General features: G+C 40.3%; 1 protein-coding gene across 2 annotated transcripts in view; it reads right to left on the reverse strand.

The window, feature by feature from the left end:
* The window catches only part of AGO3 (argonaute RISC catalytic component 3), a 152,386-nt gene that overhangs the window by 38,958 nt on the left and 94,938 nt on the right, over positions 1-18,490 (reverse strand). For both annotated transcript variants that reach the window (XM_073562907.1, XM_073562900.1), the window contains exons 6-10: positions 10,908-11,042; positions 8,054-8,141; positions 5,440-5,587; positions 2,978-3,097; positions 1,756-1,878 (exon numbers count right to left, since the gene is read on the reverse strand). In XM_073562907.1, coding sequence (XP_073419008.1) covers positions 1,756-1,878; positions 2,978-3,097; positions 5,440-5,587; positions 8,054-8,141; positions 10,908-11,042 — 614 coding nt within the window. The remainder of the gene's footprint in view (positions 1-1,755; positions 1,879-2,977; positions 3,098-5,439; positions 5,588-8,053; positions 8,142-10,907; positions 11,043-18,490) is intronic.

Here is an 18,490-nt window from a genome sequence, read left to right on the forward strand (position 1 = left end):
GCATCTTATGGGGGCATAATATATGGAGCTTCTATGGAGCATTTTATGGGGCCATAACCTTTATGGAGCAGCATATGTGGCATATTATGGGGTCGTCAACCTTTACGGAGCAGCATATGGGGCATCTTATGGGGCCATTATTAACCTTTGTGCAGCATTATATGGGCCATATTTTGTATGGAGCATCTTATGGGGCCCATCATGAACTCTATGGAGCATTATATGGGGCTCCTGATTCAATATGGATATTCAAAACATTTAACCTACTCATGTCTCAATTAATTTTACTTTTTTTGGTACCTATTTTTAGTTTTGAAAATTACCAGTAGCTGCTGCATTTTCCACCCTAGGCTTATACTCGAGTCAATAAGTTTTCCCAGTTTTTTGTGGCAAAATTAAGGGGGGTCGGCTTATACTCGGGTCGGCTTATACTCGAGTATATACGGTAATTTGAAAATGATTTTCAGCTCCAAAAACATACATTTAAAAGGGTATTCCCAACTCCAAGATCCTATATGTCCAATTAGAAATGTAGTATAGTTCATCTGATTATCTGTCTCTTTCCTCATTTGCAGGCATTACAGGACCTTATGTATCCATGGTTACGACCACTGAGAGCTGATTGCTAGTGGTTGTAAGCATGGATACTTAAGGTCCTGCAATGCCTGCATATGAGGAAAGACAGGTAATCAGAAAAACTATACTACATTTCTAATTGGCAACAAAAATTGGAGTATATACAGCCTCCCACAGATCATGACACATAAAATAGCTTTTATTAAATAATTACATACAAATTCATTATCTAGAAAAAACAATCGTGTAAACACAAAGGAGAATGTGGAGGAGACATGAACGTAAGCTAGGGGAGGAGTGGGAGACAGTGGATACCCAAAGGGGGCAGGGGCAGATCAATAGCCATTATATGCAGCTTCAAGTATTATAGAAAGGCCAGTAGAAAATATACATATAGAGGGGAACAATGTCCAATACCAGTTACCAATGCTGCAGTAAATCATTCCTGTTTACCCATGATCAGTGGTAGCTCCCGCACCTCGCCCAGCGGCCCCTTATTGTGCATTTCGTGTTGCAGCTCTTTCAAGGGCTCTCTGGGCGAGGTGCGGGGGCTACCACTGATCATGGGTAAGCAAGAATGATTTATATATAGTTTCTATATTGTGGGACATTGTATATATTCCATCTTGTTGTTTGTGGTTTCACTTACTAGAAATCTCTGACATGATATGATAAAGAAATCGCCGGCTATTTGATTAGTCCCGTGGATTGTTGTGTAAGAGACAACCAGTGATTGAAATCTTGGAGCTGTGTAACTTGGGCATTAGTGCTTTATTTATTTTTTTAATTGAGTGCAGCCATGTGACTTAAAAAAAATCCAATTATTATGCAGATTTCTCATTTGGCACTCCCCTTAGTGCCAATATTGGGAAAATGGTAGTGTGACTAGTTTCCTAGACTGCGAATGGAGCATGGGAACATAGGTGGTAACGTCTCACACAATCATCTTGGAAATCTACAGAGAAAATCTGCAGTGTTAACAGGCTGTGTGATCAATCCCTCAGTGATCGCTGTGCTGTTAATCCCCGGTCCTTCTCGTCTATCAGCTGTACGCCATTATACATGGGGCCTGAACTGACAGTTGTCAGCCTTATAAAAGGCACGGAATTCTACAATAAACGACATACTAGTGCTGGAATGTTATTACATAGGAGAAGCAGATAAATGAGGATCACATACTCGCCCTCCATACTGTAACATTGGAGCTGGAAGGACTCTCCCTGTCACATGAGCCATTTCGTCCCGCACTTTAAACTGGAATTCTTGAACAAATGGATCAGCATCATAATTTGCACTTCTAACCTGAGTGACACAGAGGAAAATAATGAGAAATTCACTGTTTCAGGCACGTACATACCAGTTTTCGTTTTTTTTTTTTTCAGAATTTAAAGGGTTTCTCTGCTTCGGAGGACACTAGGAACCCAGTGTGTGAGTGTATAGCAATAGCAAACTGCTATTACCCCTGTGGTGTCGCTGTAGGACAGGTGATGGATAGCCTGCAAACCATCGGAAGAGTCGGGGAACTTTTCACCAATATAACACAAACATATTCTAGTCTATGTGGCTGATTACATGTCTGTCTTTTTATGGACAGTCTCACAAACAGGAAAAAGGAGACAAGTCCATTTTTGATCCAAGTCATAGCTGAAACTCATCACCCATTCAAATCTATGAATCAGGGAAAGAAATTGGGCAGCCATCATGTTTTCTTGCTGGGGAAAGCTGGGAAACCTCAGCAGATTTCTGTTGCATACTAGACCACCTTATGAAATACTGATGGTAAAACCAGACAGGCTGGCCAAACACTGATGAAAATCTTTTAGAGCACACAGATGGACAGGAGCCCATTTTTTCACATACAAGAAAAAACAATGATGGTTAAATTCGGCCTAACAGCAAGCACAAGCTGTTCTAAAAGAATCAATGAATATTTTTATCGAGGCTGCAGTCGGATCACTTAAAGCCTAAAAGTTCTGGGGCAGGACAACACGACAGATCATAATGCCATAACAGGCCTTCTGCAGCATACAACACATTAGTAGATCCAGTTAAAGGGACCTAACTTGTATCGCTGACAGGGAGTTTCGATTTGACGGATATATGTCCAACTTTGTAAATAATACTACATCATCCTGGTCACTACTTTTCCCTTTAAATAAATATTTGTTTCAATATATCATTGAATAAACCTTCGATGACAGAAAACTGTTGGAATTCGGAAACTAACATGAATCATGAAAAAAGAAAAACTGGCATCAGCTAAAGGGAAAGGGCAACAAACTCTTCCTTATACAGTGTGCGTGGGATCTACAAGCCTGCCAGAAGCTGAAAAACTGAAAAGCGGACATATTTTACATAAGCGATAGTCTTCCTTCTCTCCAGTCCAAACACACACTCTCACCAGCCGGCTGATCTCCTCCTGTCTGTCGGGGGCAGACCGGGCTGTTGCTTTGATCATAGTGGAGGTCTGATTGTCAGTCAGCTTCTTGATGCAGCGCTGGCCTGCTACAATATTACAGACCTGTCAGTAAATTGCAAAATAAAAAAGAAAGAAAAGACTATTTATTACCGCAAAGCTATGCAGACAAGTCAATATTATATAGTAAATATTATAAGTGCCGTATTGAATATATAGAGGTCACTAACAGAAAATTGTGCTGCAAAGAACATTTCCCAAGTAGATTTATTAGCTTAAAAACAGGGATATGTTTGGTGTGGAGAAAAGGTATTTTTGCACGTTAGTGGCTCCCTGGAGTTATAAAAAAAAAAATAAAAAAAAAATAAAGTCTTCCTTCATTCATTTTTAGACCTCCTGATATGCAGTTTGCAACTTGCTCCAAGTTTAGGCTTTTCTCTCTTGTGCGTTCCGCCCAAAAATATATGCTGGATTTCACATCTGTTTGTTCAGGATGCCGCTGTCTTCACTAGATATCATTTATCAGCAATATTTCATACTTTAATTTATCCGTTAACAACCCATGAGGTGTCGTTTCTTACTAGTGCTGACAGACACTGATGCTGAGGAGTGTATACTGTAGGTGCCCTCTTTTCTCACTACACTCAGTCTACGTACTGTAAAATATGATGCAACGCAACTTTTTTTTTTTTATTTTACCTGCCCTCCCTGAAGACTTTGATGCTTCCCCCCTCTCCACAATCTGATCTGTCTGCTAGTTTCTCTAAGGGTGCATTCACACAAACGTTTTTTTTTTTCGGTCAGTGTGATGTCCATTCGGCAAAATGTACACTATCTATTTGCAGAATACAGGCTGCAATAAATGTAGACTGTATTATGCTCAGGTCAATGGGAGATAACTGCTTCTCCGTTCGAAAAGAGCAATTTGGGTAGCTTATAATTTGAAGGTCTGTCATAATGCAATTACCTAAATAGCAGTAAAATTAAAGGAGAAAGTTAATTAATATCAAAGATGACTGCTAGTTGATAAAGCCTTTCCACAGCACTGTCACTTCATCTATAAAGAAAACCAAAGCGCAAATAAACAAGGCGCATTGGAGTTATGTGAAATCTGTGAATCAGTGGTGCTGATCGCCCACACATACTTGTCACTGCACCACCTTTGTCTTTTAGTAGTCCAAGTTGTCTCCATTCATATAACACATACTTTTCCTGATCATCTGACGTCTATAGTTCATAACAAAACCGCTCATTAAGATGTAATTAAAAAGTATCAGCAAATAAAGTTTATTCACTGTACAGTGAAAGTGTTATTGTATAATCAGTCCCAAAGTTTTCATACTCTCTTCTTGCTTAAAAGGGCTCATCCACTACTTATATACTGATGACTTTATCCTGAGGATGTGTCATCGATGTCAGATAGCTTGTTGTGAGCTGTTCTTTTTGCGGGCAGTGGTCCAGTGTTATCAGATGCAGAGCAGAACAGCACAGCTATGTCAACTGTATAGTCATTGTAGATCCACTAATATTCATTTAAATAGGGGTGGATGTGCAGTACCTGGCTTCAACCACTATATGGTTGACGGCGCTGTGATGTGCAGCTCCGCAACTGATCACATCCAGACATCACTAGCACCATTTTCAAATATTTTTATTAAATTTTTCAATATAACAGTAATATTACAATATCATATTACATGTGGAGTTAAAACATACAGAGGAAATAGGGAAGGAAGGAAAAGGGGAGGGAAACTAGGAAAGAATAGGTAGAATTAACAGTAATACTTTACTTTGTGTTACTATAGAGACATACAATAATAATAATCATACTTAACAGTATTAAATAGAATTATTTTTACAGTTAGGGAGTTAGTCGCTAAACAATATAGGAGTATATATAAACATATCAAAACCTTATTTAGGAGAGAGAATATGAAGTTGACATATCAGAGATGAAGTTAGACCATGGTTTCCATCTTTTAACATATGCAGGATAATAATTATTAGCTATGGCGTGGCTTTTTTCATATGATTGACATCACTAGCACCAGAAGCGGAGTGCCGGGTGTAGCACCCCCATCGATTTGTTATTGATGACCTGCCTGAAAAATAGATCTTCACTATCAAAGTAATGAACAACCCCTTTAATTGTTTACATCCAAATGGAGAAAATCTGTTGAATCCAGTTTATGAGAGTTTACAGGCGAGAGCAGATTCTCCATATTGTTACCAGACCGGCCCTTGTGAAATCAGCACACAACCAGGACACCCAATAATGCTCAGCAAGTAAATAATAGAGGTTTATATTTGGTGACTAGAAGACAATGAACTGATACACTGCCACCATACTAGAGGGAAAAAGAGAATGGAAAACTTTTCAATAGAAATGATGTTTTACCTGCTGAAAAGGTAAAAGGTCCAAGAGAATGTGATCCGGTGTAACTTACTTCTAGAGGCAGGTATGTGTGTTTCTGCTCCTGTCCAACTTGCAGACAGGGTAAATGAGGGTACTTCAGCTGAAGATTATACTTTTCCCTAAAGTATTGGGCAACTGTTCTCTCTACAGTCTGCCCGTTCTCCAGCTGTAAAGGGAAGCTAGGAGAGAAAACAAACAATTATTCCAGTCTTAGTGCAAATTCTGACTGCATGGCTTTTATTAAAGTGAATTTTATCATAAGCAAATGACCTACTGTTTATATCAGGTTTGTGTATTACATGTATTTTTTTAAAGTTTTTTGGCCATTTTTTTTTCATATCTTAATAAAAAAAAAAAAAAAAATAGTATACTTGCATTTTTCCCACCACTCCACCGAGGAGGTCCTAAACTAAAATTACAAACCACTTAGTAACCACTAATGCCAACAGAATGCTCTGTACTCCTCCTAGACCTGTCTCCTGTGTTTGCCACAGTTCACCACTTTATCCTCTCTTGTGAAGGACTTTGCCGTCTCCTGTAAATCCTCATTCTTTACGATACATTTAGCCAGTCCCAGTCGCATACTGCCTCCCCATCCTGCTCCCTATTGTTGTCCCTGAAGGCTCTGGCCTGGGACAATTCTAAGTCCCATGGCTCCAGGACTACCTATATGCTGATGACACCCATATCTACATCTATGCCCCGATGTCACCCCTATGTTCTCTCTAGTCCAAGAGTGTATCAGTTATATCCTTTTTCTCACACTTTCTAAAATTCAATGTGGAGAAAAGTGGACTCTTAATCTTTTGTCTATCTCACTCAACCTCCCCTACCAGATCTATCTATCCATCACAATACATGGCTGACATCATGCTATCTCCAGTATCACAAGTCTGCTGCCTTATTGTAATCCTTGATTCTTCCCTGTTCTTCATTCCCAACATTCAAGCCCCTACCACCTCCAACTCAAAAATATTTCCACAATTTGCACTTTCCGCAACTACTAAATATACTAAAAGTGCATGCCCTAATCATCTCCCACCTCCACTACTGCAATATCCTCCTCTAGCACACAATGATCTATCAAATACAACAGGAGCTGCCACAGCTCCTCCTCCCTTCACAATGACCTTTGCATATGCTCATTAGCCATTTCAATGCAAAAGACAAGTTCTATTCATTGCTGCTAATGTATATGTGAATTTCCTGAAACAGAAAATTAAAGTCTAAAAAAGCCACAGTGGGCCAGTATTAAAATTAAACGATTTCTAGCTTTTATTTTTAATAAAGACTGTGTTTTTTTAAAAACATATTTAACACAAAAACCTAAATGAAACAGAGGGTATATGACGACAAATTCCCTTTCAGCTAATGGACTGCCAAAACACAAACCAACAGCTTGTCTATATCCATAATTAGGAAATGTAATTTAATTTTTTTTTGCACAATTTTATTGAATTTCCACTTGCAAAAACATCAAAACCGGTTATTGTGGTCGAGCTTTCCCAGGAATGCTCATTTACTGATTGTTGGGCCGTGCAAGCTGACTGCCCAATCATCCAACGAAGGAGCAAAACACATGTTTTTTGGGTGAAATTATTATTTGGCTTGCTTAAAAAAAATCATCATTTTTGTCAGCACATAATTCAATATAAAAAGGACATGTTCTGCAGAACAATGGCCGCATATGTGCACAGAATGATCCATTACCAGTTGCACAGTACGCTCGTACTGTCTACCTAAACAGGCTATTAAATGACTGCCGATCAACCAACAGGTTGCCAATCACCGGTGTATTAATGTCGCGGATCGGCTAGTGTAAAGCCAGCCTAATATTGTGTGTGTGCCAATAAATCAATGGCCAACTACAAACCTATCCCAATATCCATACCAAAATGAGCTATTTATTATATTCTAGGTACACTTAGAAATTAGATAATCAGTTAGGGCTATGTACAAGATCAAAGGCCCTCTTCACTTGCTGTGAAAAGGGGCATCACCAGCTAAGTATCCTACACATTGTATTGTCCCACCTGGAGACAGGACCAAAAATGGCAGATGAGGAGCAGCGCTCATTTTCTGCCATTTGCCACAGCTACAATCCATCACATCAGCAACCTTATTAACTATTCTTATAAGAAATGGCATGGCATGTACAGATGACAGACTAGATGTTCCCACTAATTGACATCATGTTCATAAACATACGTACAAGCACTCGTCTTGCTTATCGGGGATTATCTAACCAGTGCTGGGTCACTTTCCACTCCGGCTCAGACATACAATTAGGTTAATGGAGCTGCAGTGTCATTCTAAATCTGCATGTATAGTCCTTTATGTCGAGAAATGGCAAATCTGGCCTTTGGTGGTCTTTTATCACTTGGCTTGGAAGCGGTCACTGCAGAGCTACTTTACATGCCCAATGATACTTAAGAGCAGAGTTTTACCATTAGTACACCTTCCGGAAAATAATGGAAACCAAAGGTGGTGTTCGAACCAGAGCAATTAATTTCATTTTGTAAAGTAATTAAATGCTGTAGATAATACCACCCTATTAGATTACACTAGGTCACGCTCGGTGGTGAGAGATATTCATCTATGGCATATGCCACCCACTGAAACACAAAAGCCAGTCCCATGCTTACGTTTGATGGCTGGCAGGCCTCCTGGTCACATTGCAAACACGGTATTTCCGTCTCATCGTTCCACAATGAGTTACTTCAACCTTCAGACCTGTACCAAGGACATGAATGGAGTTAACAGACCTGCTGCAAACGTACCCCGAAGCATTGCCCCTCAATATAAAGATGCCCCCTTATAGGGTAGGACTAATATTATTTAGGATTAATAATACGGTCCTTACTCCTTTGTGAAAGGCCAATTTTAGTTTTTGAACTTTTTCCTCGGATTCTTCCTAGAGCCTTATCTTCTTTCCCTTGATATAACTGTATGAGGGATGATTACTTGCTGGACAAATTGTTGGCTTGCATGACACAAAATTCTTTTAAAATATAATGTATTGGAAAAAAAAAAAAATCAAAGCGTTTTTAAATAATGAAAAAATAAAAGTCAAAACAAAAACAAAGCAATTCTGCCATTTCTTTTTGCGTTTTGTTTTTCCTACATTCCTTGCGGCATAAAAATGACCAGGTATCATGACTTTTCCGGTAAGTATAATTGCAGTGATACCAAGCTTGTAGGTTTTATTTTAGTGGTAAAACATTTTTTTGACATTTGTAAAAACAAAGAAAAAGGAATTGGTTTGTGTCACCAGTTTCTGGGGCCCATAACTTTTCTATTTTTCCGACATTGGAGCTGTGTGAGGTTGTTTTTGCATGGTGGCTTGCCATTTGTATTGAGATCATTTTGGAATATGATGTTTCAATTACATTTTATTGCATTTTTGGAAGGAGGCACAAAGACTTAGAGACAGCAATTCCAGAATTCTGATCTTTTATATTTTTTTGCTTGCTTTTATTGTACATGTTAAATAATTTAATAATCTGACTTTCTAGGTTTACCACCACCTTTTTCATGCTGATGCAGTGGCATCAGGGTAATGGGATTAGGGCCTGGTGTCAGCAGCTGTCACTGACACCTAGCCCTAAGCTTAGTAATAGAAAGGTAATTGGGAAAACAGGGCACTTTTGGAATTCTGGTGGTGCACAAGTAGGATAACCAAATCCATCAGCTGTGATGCAGAAATTGGCACTCATATAGGTGTGTTCAAGGACTTATTTATTGGATGAAGAAATTCCAGAAAAATGAGACGTTTCGGTCAATACCTGACCTTCATTGGTCATCTGTATAGAGGAGATCAGTGTGGAAGCGCGCTGTGTGACAGTCTGCAGTGTCCACTGCTAAGTCCTCTTTCACACTTCAGTTTTTTGTGCCAGTCAAAATCCGCCAAAAAGGCGGAATAGCGGATCCGTTCCTAACTGATGTGACCGGATGCCACAGGATCCGTTTTTTGACGGATCCGCAGAATGAAGACCGCTGGCTGGGAAAGAGAAAAGAGAAAGATTTTTTTTGTCCGCCAGAAAGGATTTCAGGGTTAATTTTCTCCCTGACTTCCTTTCTCCGGGCATGCGCACTGGAAAATGCGGATCCAACAACAAAAAAAACGTTGCAAGGTCCATCCAGGCATGCTGGCGGATGAAAAAAATTTGGCGGATCCTCACAAAAACGGATCCAACGGATGGCCATCCGTCAAGATCCGCCAGTAGTGCAACTCAATGGGGACAAAAACGGATCCGCAAAAAGAAATGGCGGATCCGTTTTTTTCAAAACCTGGCGGATTTTGACTGATGGTCAAAAACGGAAGTGTGAAAGAGGCCTAAGACAGGAAGCGCTTCCACACAGATCTCCGCTATCCAGATGACTGATGAAGGTCAGGTATTGACCAAAAGATCTAATTTTTCTGGAATTTCTTCATTCAATAAATAAGTTCTTGAACACACCTATATGAGTGCCAAGCATTTCTACATCATAGTAATGAAAAGGTGACAGCCCGACACCCTCATAACTAAGTCGATATGTAAACACAAACACACACAAATAGTTCATATCTATTTTCTTTGCGGCACTTACCATATAGATTAATAATTTTAAAAAAAATATCGGACTTTATGGACACAGCAATAACATATGCTTTTTTATTTTCAGATTTAGAAGAGGGGGGATTTGAAGTTTTAGGTTAATATTTTTTAAACTTTATTATTTTCACATTTTTATAGACCCTCTGCCCCATCTTCTGCCAACCTGCTTGTTTGTACAATACATTGAAACAGTTTGATGCACCCATCTCTTCTCGCTAAGCTTCATAGCCATGGTAATCCAGTAGCACCTCATAATTATGCGGCAGGATGGAGATGGGTGATGGGAAAGATGACAAACCTCTCCCAGGATCGAATCCATTAATACCGCTGCCAACAACCAACCGGAGCTGGCTGATGGCAGATCACTGCTGTTACAGGCAAGTGCTGGCTGTGGTACAGCAGGCACCCTGCCTATATGGAGCAGGCTTAGGAGGGGGACTCCACACATACACAACAAACATTCACTATACATATCTGACAGATGCATAGAGCCACATTCAAGTGATGGAAAACACTATACTCTGGTGCGCACTATAAACCTTCACAAGGTGTGCCCAAAACCTGGCGAACAAGAACCAGAAAAAATACCCAAAACCAACACTGGTATAGAATTTAAAGCGCATACAAAAATATTTTAGTCAACAGATATATAAAAATATAAATAATTTATAAGAAAAGCCAGACATGTTTTACTTTTTAATGTATTTAAAAGAGAAAGTACAGAACAAATCATATGGCTGTAACTCATGATAAAGTCCACAAACTACCACATGTACCGATATAATATTACCAATGTAATATACATGGAACAGCAATCACAGAGTTACCCCAAAACATGCCTGGTCTGGAACATGGGACAGTGACCGGCCGCATGATGCTCTGGAAGAAATCTTTCACTTACCCTTTATCTCTTTGGTGAATTTTACCCGGTGAGAATCGGTCAGAGGTCGGGGTTGTTCATCAATGTTATGAATATCTAGGACTTCACACATGAACTGAATAACTGGTTGTGCTTTGTAGAAGGCAGTGGCAGAAACTGGGATGAAGCACAAAGAAGAAACGTGGTTACGCTCAACATTTGCAGGACTTTTAACTGGAAATCCAACTAAGTCTAAGTTGGGGTTCAACAGTTTTATTTGACCACAAAAAAAAGCAGCTGAATCTCCTCCGGACTGAATGTATTGAAGCAGATACTCAGACTCATCATTCAATGCAGACCCAATGATTATTGGTGCTAGAGTTTGTATTGGAAGGTGTGGTTTCATACTTCAGTAAATTCACTTAAAAAGAAGCTATAATGACCTATTGATTAAATCATTTTTTTTGTGTTACATGTATTAAAATAAAATTGGCTTTTTTTTTTTTTTTACATATGATATTTAAAAAAATAAATAATAAATGAATCCTGCAATTTTTACACTGACCACTAGACTGTCCTATCAGTAAGAGTGTACAGCAAGGCTCCATATTATCAGGATTACAATGATAATACATAGCTGATAACACAGGCTCCCCCAATCCTGTGGGCTATGTCACAGCTGACCCTGCTCCTTCTCCATTCACAGTGACCCCTGCGCACGCTCATTAGATGCTTTAATGTACAACATTGGTTCTGAGCGTTGTGACTAATGTTCCTGTGTCATTATTAACTAGGAGTCTAAAAAAGCCCTAGTGGCCCATAATAAAATAGCAAGCAATCTTTTTATTATTTTACAGGTGGTAAATAAAAACATTGCCAAAAAATATATAAAAACATTTTTTTTTACACAAAAACCTAATTTAAATATAGGGTTTTTCTAATTGTAGAGTCCTTTTAATACATATGACAGCTGTGAGAATGACTGCAGCAATACTGGTCCTGTTGTTGCAAATAGCACATTGTTTTAAAAGGCTGGTCTTTAAACCTGCAAAGAGGAGGAAACACTGATCGACGGATTGCCTTCCCAGACTCCGATGTAATGAGCATCCATAGTGACGTAATATATGGTGTCAACCATTGGATGATACATTCTAATGGTAATACTACGGACACAATATACCGTAACTATTATATCACTTAACTGGAATAACCTTTTCATTTTCGGGGAACACATTGTATTAGGACGTATGTGATAGATAAGACTTCTGCAAAGAATTTACCCAAAATAAAAAACACAACATAATTCACTTATCAGTGAACAGTCATGTATGTCCTGCGATACCGGGAACGCTACAACACTCGCTGGCAAAGATATATAGTCAAAAATGTCCTGCACTTCTATTGCAAGTGACATGGTGACTTGCCATTAGCTTCCACATTCCAAGCACCAAATCTCCATATGAAGGAGAATGAACATGAGCCATGTATGAAAGCCATGGTGGTAGGTAAAGTCATTTGACAGTTCCACAATCTTGAAATTTCAAAGACACCATACATGGCAACACAGACTGGCATGTACAGGGAAAGAGGGAAACAATCTTACCCTGCAGCGTTATTCACTGCCTACAATACCGTGTAAGACATTTACAGTTCCATGATCGGAAAACTAAATGTACAGCTCAGTATAGCTGACCATAGAGAACATTACATCAATGATATCTTATATGCAAATAAAGTCCGTGGAGCCTCATTTTAGAGTCTCAAACACGTGACTAGCCAGATAATAATAATAATACATTTTATTTCTATAGCGCCGACATATTCCGCAGTACTTTACATTTCAGAGGGGACTTGTACAGACGATAGACATTACAGCATAACAATAATCACATAGATCATAACAGATACCAAGAGGAATGAGGGCCCTGCTCGCAAGCTTACAGTCTATGAGGAAAGCGGTAGACACGAAAGGTGGGTGGTAACAGTTGCCCAGATTGTATGGACCAGCCATAATGTTAAGTGTGTAACAGTACAGACACAGAGGGCTAATGGATGCATAAAGCATGTGGGAACATGATGCGGGGAACCTGGTTGTGGTAAAACTTTTGGCTGTGCCACACAGGGACAGATTAGGTTAATGTGTTGAGGCGATAGGCCAGTCTGAATAAATGCGTTTTCAGGGCACGCTTAAACTTGTGGCGATTGGGGACTAATCGTATTGACCTGGGAAGTGCATTCCAAAGAATTAGTGCAGCATGTGTAAAGTCTTGGAGACGGGAGTGGGAGGTTCTGATTATTGAGGACGCTAACCTCAGGTCATCAGCAGAACGGAGGGCGCGGGTAGGGTGGTATACTGAAACAAGGGAGGAGATGTAGGGTGGTGCTGAGCCATGAAGGGCTTAGTGGTTGAGGGTAATAAGTTTATACTGAATTCTGGAGTGGATGGGTAGCCAGTGTAATGACTGGCACAAGGTAGAGGCATCGGTGTAACGATTGGTGAGGAATATGATCCTGGCTGCAGCATTCAAGACAGATTGGAGAGGGGAGAGTTTGGTAAGAGGGAGACCGATTAGAAGAAAGAGTTACAGTAGTTGAGATGAGAATGAATAAGAGAAACAGTAAAAGTTTTTGCAGAGCCAAAAGTAAGAAAAGGTCGAATTCTAGAAATGTTTTTGAGGTGCAGATGACAAGAGCGAGCCAGTGATCGAATGTGGGGGGCAAAGGAAAGCTCAGAATCAAGTATGACCCCAAGACAGCGGGTATGTTGCTGGGGAGTAATAGTGGAATCACACACAGAAATGATAATGTCGGGTATAGGTACATTAGTAAAGGGAGGAAACACAAGTTCAGTCTTTGACAGGTTCAGTTTCTAATACAGTGAGGACATGATATTAGACACAGCGTTTAGACAATCGCCGGTGTTTTCTAGAAAGGCTGGCGTGATGTCAGGAGAAGAAGCGTATAATTGGGTGTCATCAGCATAGAGATGGTACTGGAAACCAAATCTACTGATTGTTTGACCAATGGGGCAGTGTACAAGGAGAAGAGGAGGGGGCCTAGAACTAATCCTTGAGGAACCCCAACAGTAAGGGGAAGGTGACAGGAGGAACCGGCAAAAGATACAGTAAAGGAGCAGTCAGAGAGATAGGAGGAGAACCAGGAGAGAACGGTGTCCTTGAGGCCAATGGAACGGAGCATAGTGAGGAGGAGCTGATGATACAGTGTCGAATGCTGCAGAGAGATCCAAGAGAATTAGCATGGAGTAATGACCATTTGATTTAGCTGTTAGTAGATCATTAGAGACTTTAGTGAGGGCAGTTTCAGTAGAGTGTAAAGAGCGGAAACCGGATTGGAGAGGGTCGAGAAGCGAGTTATCAGAGAGATAGCGGATAAGACGGGAGTGTACCAGGCGTTCCAGGAGTTTAGAGATGAAGGGAAGATTAGAGACAGGTCTATAGTTAGCGGCACAGTTTTGGTCGAGGGATGGTTTTTTAAGTAGTGGATATACGATGGCATGCTTAAATGAGGAGGGAAAGATACCAGAAGAGAGAGAGAGGTTAAATATTTTAGTTAGGTGAGGGGTGACAGCAGGGGAAAGGGACTGGAGGAGATGTGACGGAAATGGGTCACTGATGCAAGTGGTTGGGCGAGAAGATGCAAGGAGCCTGCTTACTTCTTCCCCCACTGCGCCACCAATAACTCTCTGGCATACTTACCAGTCCACTACCTCATCAGGAATCAGGATTACTGGCGACTTGGAATATGCTATCAATCTATTATTGCCTAGCAGTGACACTATCTATTCGGTGAACACAGATTCTTCAATCTAAGGGCGACTTTTGTGATAAAGGCCGAAACGTCAGATGTCGCTTCTTCACCGACAAGCAATAAATTTATTTCACAATAAGTATAATCAGCGTGTGCACTGATTCTATATTGTCTATACAATTTGGGGACTATCCGTTCCTTTTCACTAGCACCGTAAACTCAAACCTTCAGGCCGAGTGCTAACCATTTATATTAGCCAAATCATTGACAGACAAATTGGTTTTACAAGAAAATCCCTGTATTTCACACCATCCATCTTCCCCTCGACTTGGACCATTTATCCCTGTCCCTGCTGCAGAAAAACATCCCCACAGTATGATGCTGCCACCACGTTTCACTGTTGGGATGGTTTCCTTGGGGTGATGAGCTGTGTTGGTTTGGTGCCAGACATAGCTTTTACCTTGGCGGCCAAAAAGTTCAATTTTGGTCTCATCTGACCACAGCACCTTCCTCCATACATTTGGAGTCTCCCACATGTCTTTTGGCAAACTGAAAACAAGCCTTACAATTTTGGTACGCAAGTAAAAGCTTTTATCAGCCCACTCTTCCATAAAGGCCACCTCTATGGAGTGTGCAGCTTATTGTGGTCATATGGACAGATATTCCAGTCTCTGTTTGAGAACTGCTTGAGAACTCTACTTCTCCTTAAGGGTTAACTTCTGGTATCTGTGATGCCTCTCTGAATAATGCCCTTCTTGCCCGGGCTAAGTGTTTTGGTGGGTGTCCCTCTCTTGGCAGGTTTGTTGTGGTACCATGTTCTTTCCATTTGATAACAGATTTGATGGTGCTCTGGGGGGGGATCATCAGAGATTGAGATATTTTTATTTTTTTCTATAACACAATGAAGACATGCACTTCTTAACATCTTTGTTCCTGACTTGTTTGGATATCTCCTTGGTCTTCATGGTTGTGTTTGGATAGTGGTGTCTCTAATTAATGGTGTTGCAGCCTGTGTGGCCTTTCAGAAAATGTGTGTATATACTAACAGACCATGTGACACTTAGATTGCACACAGGTGGACTTCCTTTCACTAAGCATGTGACTTATTAAATTTTTAGGGGCTTAATCGCAAAAGAGGTGAATACATATGCACATGCCAATTTTCAGGTATTTGATGCCATAAATGGAATTCAGGCCTATATTTTTCTCACTTCTCCAACTTAGACTATTTAGTGTGGACGCATCACACACAAATCGGAGAACAAAAATATTTAAACACAGGTTGTAAATAGGCAAAAACCCAAGGGGGAATGGGTGATTACTATCGTAAGACACTGTATATAGGAGACTCTAAGGCACCCACTCTGGAGCACATGCCGTATCAGACCAATCCCCCAAAACCACATGACCCTGCCACATTTAAAGAATTAAAAATATAAATACCGTATTAGCCTATGAAGAACAACATTGTTATGGCCCCTGGATAAAAATCTATTCTGGCTACCTATTTAAATTCGGTGTAAGCCTCCTGACCTCAGGGTTGGTAGCCCTCCCTTGCCTGTACCGCTAGCCTGCAAATTGTTTCTCCAGTGTGCGATTCACTGTGCATTATATTTTTGACTTTTCAGACTTGTTGCATTTCTCACCCTTTGTTCATCTCCCCAGTTTGACCGCTCGCTAACACTTATCTCCGCCTTTGTTATCCCATTTCTGACCTAAAGCCTGGGCAGCTTTCTGTGCCACATTGCTCAGGACTCTTTCTAATTGGTGCCTATTCAAGGAACCCCAAACGGATGAGCTGACCTTTTGACAGGACCTTGATTAACCCCTTCACTAGCAAGGGTGGTTTGCACGTTAACTCCCGGGCCAATTTTCACAATTCTGACCACTGTCACTTTATGACGTCATAACTCTGAAACGCTTCCATGGATCTCGGTGATTGATCTGACATTGTTTTCTCGTGACATATTATACTTCATGTTAGTGGTAAAATTTCATTCAAATAACTTGCATTTATTTGTGAGAAAAACGGAAATTTGGCGAAAATGCTGAAAATTTCGCAATTTTCCAACTTTGAATTTTTATGCCCTTAAATCACAGAGATACGGCACACAAAAAACTTAATAAATAACATTTCCCATATGTTTACTTTACATCAGCACAATTTGGGAACCAAAATTTTTTTTTGTTAGGAAGTCATAAGGGTTAAAAATTGACCAGCGATTTCTCATTTTTGCAACACCATTTTATTTTTACGGACCACATCACATTTGAAGCCACTTTGAGGGGTCTATATGATAGAAAATACCCAAAAGTGACACCATTCTAAAAACTGCACCCCTTAAGGTGCTCAAAACCACATTCAAGAAGTTTATTAACCCTTTAGGTGCGTCACAGGAATTTTTTGAATATTTAAAAAAAAAAATGAACATTTAACTTTTTTCCACAAAAAAATTACTTCAGGTTCAATTTTTTTTATTTTACCAAGGGTAACAGGAGAAATTGGACAGCAAAAGTTAATGTGCAATTTGTCCTTAGTACACTGATACCTGATATGTGGGGGGGAACCACTGTTTCGGCGCATGGCAGACCTCAGTAGGGAAGGAGCGCCGTTTGACTTTTTCAATGCAAAATTGGCTGGACTTCAGATCGGACGCCATGTCGCGTTTGGAGAGCCCCTGATGTACCTAAACAGTGGAAACCCCCCCAAGTGACCCCATTTTGGAAACTAGACCCCCCAAGGAACTTATCTAGATATGTGGTGAGAACTTTGAACCCACAAGGGCTTCAGAGAAGTTTATAACGTACAGCGGTACAATTAAAAAATCATATTTTTTCCACAAAAATGATCTTTTCACCCCCAATTCTTATTTTTCCAAGGGTAACAGGACCCTAAAAGTTATTGTGCAATTTGTCCTGAGTACGCTGATACCCCATATGTGGGTGTAAATGACTATTTGGGCGCATAGCAGAGCTCGGAAGGGAAGCAGCGCCATTTGACGTTTTTGGCTGGAATTGAGATCAGACACCATGTTGCGTTTGGAAAGCCCCTGATGTACCAAAACAGTAGAAACCCCCCACAAATGACACCATTTTGGAAACTAGACCCCCCCCAAGGAACTTATCTAGATGTGTGGTGAGCACTTTGAACCCCCCAGTGCTTCACAGAAGTTTATAACGCCCGGGCTGAAAATAAAAAAATCTTATTTTTTCCACAAACATCATCTTTTAGTCCCCATTTTTTTTTATTTTCCCAAGGGTAACAGGAGAAATTGGACCCCAAAAGTTTTTGTCCAATTTGTCCTGAGTACGCCGATACCTCATATGTGGGCGAAAACTACTGTATGGGCACACATCGGGGCTCGGAAGGGAAGTAGTGACATTTTGGAATGCAGACTTTGATGGATTGGTCTGCGGGTGTCATGTGCGTTTGGAGAGCCCCTGATGTACCTAAACTATTGAAACTCCCCACAAGTGACCCCATTTTGGAAACTAGACCCCCCACGGAACTTATCTAGATGTGTGGTGAGCACTTTGAACCCCCAAGTGCTTCACAGAAGTTTATAACGCCTGGGCGTGAAAATAAAAAAATCATTTTTTTCCTCAAAAATATTTTTGCCCCCAATTTTTTATTTTCCTAAGGGTAACAGGAGAAATTGGACCCCAAAAGTTGTTTTGTAATTTGTCCTGAGTAGGCTGATACCCTATATGTGGGGGTAAAACACTGTTTGGGCGCATGGCAGAGCTTGGAATGGAAGGAGCACCATTTGACTTTTTCAACGCAGAATTGGCTGGAATTGAGATCAGACGCCATGTTGCATTTGGAGAGCACCTGATGTGCCCAAACAGTGGAAACC

This window comes from Dendrobates tinctorius, unplaced genomic scaffold, assembly GCF_039654945.1.
Source record: "Dendrobates tinctorius isolate UK_male_01 unplaced genomic scaffold, ASM3965494v1 ptg000015l, whole genome shotgun sequence".
Lineage (NCBI taxonomy): Eukaryota > Metazoa > Chordata > Amphibia > Anura > Dendrobatidae > Dendrobates > Dendrobates tinctorius.